This window comes from Myzus persicae, unplaced genomic scaffold (assembly GCF_001856785.1).
Source record: "Myzus persicae strain clone G006 unplaced genomic scaffold, MPER_G0061.0, whole genome shotgun sequence".
Taxonomy (NCBI): domain Eukaryota; kingdom Metazoa; phylum Arthropoda; class Insecta; order Hemiptera; family Aphididae; genus Myzus; species Myzus persicae.
The window spans coordinates 317,227-323,309 of record NW_019104111.1 but is presented as its reverse complement, the minus strand read 5'-3'; the positions used below and the strand labels follow the sequence as shown (position 1 = coordinate 323,309).

Below are 6,083 nucleotides of genomic sequence, written 5' to 3'. Positions count from 1 at the left end.
TTATATTATTATAATTTTTTATATATTATGTTTATCGCGGTTTATAAATATAATTATTAAATTATATATTTTTATATTAAATCAAACGTCATCTGTTATGACGCCGGTTTCCCAACATAATAATATATTATTTATAATTCAACTTTATAATTTTCATGTATGTACAACGTACACATTTAATCAAAAACATTTCACATAGACACTAGTTATATATACTAAAATATGATAAAAGTTACAATAAATAAGTTAATCCTTTTAAATTAATTTGTATGGGCAATCTCTATAACTATATATATATATTATATCTATATAACCGGAATTGCAAGCCAATTAATTATTTAAAACCAAATTTATTTCCTTCGGTCACACACTAAATAATATGCCTAATCATAAAAATAATTAAAATAATTTTTATGATTAGGCAATCATAAAAATACAGCATATACCAAATGTTAAGGTTAAAAATCTCGTTTTATTTGTTTCGTGATAAAAATGTGTAAAAATGATTCATGTGGCCGGAATTTCAGATTTCTGTGATCATGGAAGGCACGAAATCGCCCTGTAGGAATTGCGATTGGCCGAGGCCAGACAGTTCGGTTGGTCCATGGACGCCGGTGAAAGCTTTATCGGCCAACATTGCCGAAGACTTGGAGCTCGCGCAAGGCATCAGTTCCCTGTAATCGTGACGCAGAACCTCGATATTCTCCCGGGCCACAACGAAGTCCTCCTTCTCCATGCCCTCGCTCTCGTACCAGTGGATGAACGCACGTTTCCGGAACATGAGGTCGAACTTCTCGCAAAGCCGCGTCCACGCGCTCGCTATGGCTGTCGTGTTGGACATCATGCACACGGCCCTGCCGCCGCCCACCAGTTCGTCATCGGGGGACACGGCGGCCACGGGCGGCCGGCAGTTGATGCCCACCTTGAACCCGGTCGGACACCACTCGACGAACTCCAGACCTTTGGTGTCCCGGATGTGCCGTATGGCGTGGTTGATATCCTTCGCCACCACGTCACCGCGGTACAGCATGCAGCACGCTATGTACTTGCCGCTGGCACACTCTTTTTCGCTCAGCTTGAACAGCTGGTTGCCGGGTTCAAAACACGCGGCCGTCAGGTCTACGATGGGCGGCCGCTGGTGCGCGGACCGCTGGGCGGATGCGAACGGCGCGTACGCCAGCAGCGGGAAGTGGACTCGCGGGAACGGCACCAGGTTGGTCTGGAACTCATTGATGTCCACGTTGAGCGTTCCCGGGAACCGCAGCGAGGCGGTAATGGACGACACCACCTGGCTGATGATGCGGTTCAGGTTGTGGTACATGGGCCGCTCGACGTCCAGCTTGCCGGCGCTGATGTCGTATATCGCCTCGTTGTCCACCATGAACGCGCAGTCGGTCGTGTCCAGCGTCTTGTGTGACACAAGCAGCGCGTTGTACGGTTCCACCACGGCCGTGGACACCTTGGGCGCCGGGTACACGAGCACCTCCAGGTTGCTTTTTTTCGCGTAGTCCTGTTTCAGGCTCTCCGACACCAGGCTGGTCATGCCCGAGCCTGTGCCGCCTCCCATCGAGTGGAACACGATGAACCCTTGCACGCCCTCGCTCGACTCGGCGAACAGCCGGATGCCCTCCAGAACGTTATCCAGGTACGACCGGCCCTCAGTGTGGTAGCCGCGCGCGAAGTTGTTGGCCGCGTCCTCTTTGCCCGATATCAGCTGGTCCGGGTGGTACAGGCCACGGTCCGGCCCCGACCGGATCTGATCTATCACCGTTGGCTCCAGGTCCACCATGACCGTGCGCGGTATGTACTTGCCGGCCACCGTTTCCTTGTAGAAAGTCGAGTGTTCCGCCGGGCAAGCATTGTCAGCCGCCGTTTCCGCTGTTAGACAGCCGTCCCGCCCGATGCCGTGCTCCATCCCGTATAGATTCCACACCGCATTGCCCATCTGCACGCCAGCCTGTCCTACGTGCACGGTGATCACTTGACGTTTCTTGCTGTCCATGCTGTTGTTGTCGTTATTATGGCTCTACCAATTACTGTCCGGTAAACGGGTGTTCGGGTGTCGAGGGCGTTTGTCGTCTGTATGTTGTATATAACTACTTAGGTCGATATATGTCTTGCGGGTCGCTTGTGTGTTCGAGTGTCGCCTAATATATTATTCGTGTCGTATAGAAGACGGACTTAGTGCGACGGTTAAAAGGTTAAAATTTTGATTTAAAATTTTGATCGCTCGAGATTTGTATAGCGAACGTGTCTCTGTTCAGACTGAAACGATTTCAGTCGGCTGTCAATATTGATTTCGTCGAGCCGCGATTGTTTTCAGCCAGCTATGTGTAATGTAACATATTTTATATTTGTTATTTTAGCTTACAAATAATGTGACCACAATTTTTTTTTTTTATAGCGGGCACCTGTATGTTTTAATAGGAAAATCATATAGTTTCGAGTAAAATTACTACACTAAAAATATAGTGAAACACAATGCGTTTTAATAAAAAAAAAAAAACATTAATTTTTTTAATGTAAAATGAAAAGAAAAAACGTTGATAATATATTAATAGTAATAATAATAATAATAATAATAATAATAATAATAATAATAATAATAATAATTTTATTTAATAATGGAGCATAAATTATGACAAATTTTAGGTTTTCTATATTTTCCGGATCCGCAAAGTAACAAGGCGGTGGAACAACTAAGATAATAAATAAATAATAATAAATATGTGTAATCTATTTATTGGCGATTCTCGCAGACGACGTAGTGGCAGCGATAAGTAATAACTAGCAGCAGCTACGATTCGGTACTTTTTGTATCATTTTTATCGATATGGACTATATGTCTTACACTTTTACAGTACATGTATCTATATAGTATAATATGTATATATATATATATATATATATCTACCCGCATAATGATTTTGCTAAGGTTGAATACTTACCACAGGTCACCTTTTCTCAAAGTGGGACATTTTTAGGTTCTTTTGGCCACAGCGGAACACAAAGCTCGAAAGCGGGAGTGGTCACGATATTTATAAAGCGAAATACACCGATGCCGATTTTTCAGTGTACTGATAAATAAGTAAGTAAGTAAGTACACACTAAATCCGAGTTACATCGATGTAGCTCTGTATTTTACACTTTTCATTTTTTTCCCGCGGGTTGAAGTCGGTATGTACAGCTATACGAAAAAAAATCAATTTTTTCAAAAATATAGATATAAAAAAATTAATTCAAAATTGTAGTTACAATATTACTGATAGCTGAAAAAAACACTCATTATCTGTTCAAAAATCTAGTAACCATCATTGACCGACAATTTTGGTCTGCAGTTATCGGTCTCTGTATTGGGTAATGACTAATGATATGTCTGACACAATTGAGTCTTAAGTCATCCGTACAGAAGGAGCCTCGTATAGCATCGAGTGGGTAACGAGGGTATCGAGTAGTTGTTATAAATACATTATGAATACATTATTTATGTTTGTAATGATTACTATTGTGTATCGTTATAATTTATACATTGTCAATGGCATGTATAGGTAGTCTTATAATCGGTGAACACATTTATTATTGTTGTTGTAAACGAGGAATATTTTTAAATCGATTCCGTGCACACTAAACTGTCCATACTATGCCACATATCATCCCACACTAATTATAATATTGCAAACATCATTTGATTAATTGAACATAGTGCACCGGAGATTATTTATGCTTACAACACGCATGCCAATGCCTATGTATTCTATACGCCTATTATATGAATATAGCTTAATCTTTGTAGGTTAGCGTTGTACAGTCATACCTAGGTAAGTGTTTTAAACTTGAAGCTGTCGAAAGCTGGTCGTTTTTTCATGCATTTAGACCAGCGACCTGCAAAATACTTCTAAAAGTCCAATTTTAATTTTGAAAAAATAATTGAATTTATTCGCTTCTTGTGTGTGTTTGGAGAGAAATTAATTATGTTTTTTATGTAACACTGATTAAAGTAAAAGCACATTTTTTCAAAAATCCATTTATTGGTACTAATACTAATTAAACAGTACAACAAATCGAAAATCCATTTCCTGCATAACCTATAAAAGATAAAAAGTAATTCAAATTTACAATATTTATCCTGATTATTAATTTCTTCTCGACATTACATTTAGTTTTTCGGCCCATATTGGTACCATGCATCAACTAACTGTCATAACGGTTAATAGATTGTCGACTACCGACATGGATATGGAATAAAAGTTTTCGGCTTTTATTCGATTCGGCCCATTGTCCGTCACGCGTATCACAACATATATGTAGGTACTTGATGCCTTTACGCGATTGGCAACTTAAAACTTTATCCAACAGGAAACTTATTAAAAGTTTAAAGCAAATTGTTGAAATGGTTGAATCATAGATTTGATAGTATTTCAATGTAAGTAATTAAGTTGTGGATATTGTAAATACTGATTAGTTTATAATTTCTTGTAATCGGATCTAATCCTTAAGAGAACTCTACCCACGCCTTTGTTGTCCCCGTCTTACACTCGTACGATATAAAACATTTTCGTTCACTAGTTTTAATAGAGTGCTGTTAGTTTTGATATTAGAGTAAATTGACCTATTATCAAAGCTTTAGGTAAGAACATTATGCAGATTTTTAGATATTTTAATTTCAATAGAGATATGAGCATTTTTGATTTGTGTTATTGCATATACTCGTCTCTTCCTTGAAAATGAAAGTATCGAAAATCCACTGATGCTTGAGCATAGGTAATTTTCTTACCTAAAAGTTTGATAATACTTAAATTCACTCTTATATCAAAACTAACGGCACACTATTCAAACTAGTGAACGAAAATTTGCTATGTCATGAGTTGGTAAAACGGAGACAACAAACGATGCGAACATCCTCTTAACAAAAACATCATAAAATGGTATAACAATCTAAATTGATTACGTACTAAAAAAAATTTAAACTAAGTACATATATTGTATACTTGATTGGAAAAAAAACGGTTTTACGACATAACTTGAGCACAAGTCCATAAGGAAATACGTGGAAGTTTATATTTTAAGTGGATTTGGCTTTTTCCAATTATATATTCTCTTCAAAATCATTCTCATCATACAATATATTAATATGTCACTTCCATGTGCGTTTTAAAAGGGTTGATATCCAAATCAGTGGACGGTCGTGGCTAAGCGGTTAATCCCTTCGAACTACGATTGTACATTGTGTCAGTTAAACACATGTTGACAATTGAAATGCATAATATTATTTTAATTGACTTATTAGAACCTGCCTCTTTTTTTAACATAAAGGATATCTACCATCAATAGATTTTACGAAAAGCATAACTATACAGGGTGATCCAACAAGTATGCTCACCCCCTTTTTTCTTTAATAATGAAGTTTTTGAATATCTGATTTTTGGAATCTTTAAATATACTCAAATATCATATTTTCATATTCTTGAGATTTTTTTGTACCACTTAAGGAGTGTCCTATGGCGATACACACTTTTGTTTTTCAAATCGGAACCCCACTTTTTTACTGTAAATTATTTAGCGAATAATTTTTTTGAGAATTTGGAATGTATTGGAATCAAAATTCGAACTAGTAGTTTTCTAGTTATTACACATTTTGTGCTAAGGATAATATAGGTTATAATAGGAAAAAAGGATATGCTTATACAGTATACGTTGTTATCTATAGTCTATACACATAATACAAAATAGTTTGTCATTTTATATTTATTTAGTCAACCACTTAGGTAAATAGCAAGTAAAATCCTTCTCGATGTATTTAGTTATTTTTCTTATTCCATGTGTAGAACTGTATAAGTTATTATAAGTTATCCCTATTATGGACTATTATAATTAGTACAAATTGTCCAATAACTAGGGAACCACTTGTTCGAATTTTGATTTCGATACATCAAAATTTTCAAAAAAATTATCCGCTAAATAATTAAAAGAAAAAAAGTGAGGTTCTCATTTGAAAAACAAAGGTTCGTATCGCCACAGGACACTGCTTAAGTAGCACACAAATCTCAAGAATGTGAAAATATGGTCTTTGAGTACATTTAAAG

The 6,083-nt window shown here is 37.4% G+C and overlaps 1 protein-coding gene across 1 annotated transcript; it reads right to left on the bottom strand.

The window, feature by feature from the left end:
• Nucleotides 1-523: 523 nt before the first annotated feature.
• LOC111038861 (tubulin alpha-4 chain-like) lies at nt 524-2,002 on the bottom strand. Its single transcript, XM_022322123.1, has one exon. The coding sequence runs from the start codon at nt 2,000-2,002 to the stop codon at nt 524-526; it is 1,479 nt and encodes a 492-aa protein (XP_022177815.1).
• Nucleotides 2,003-6,083: the final 4,081 nt, after the last annotated feature.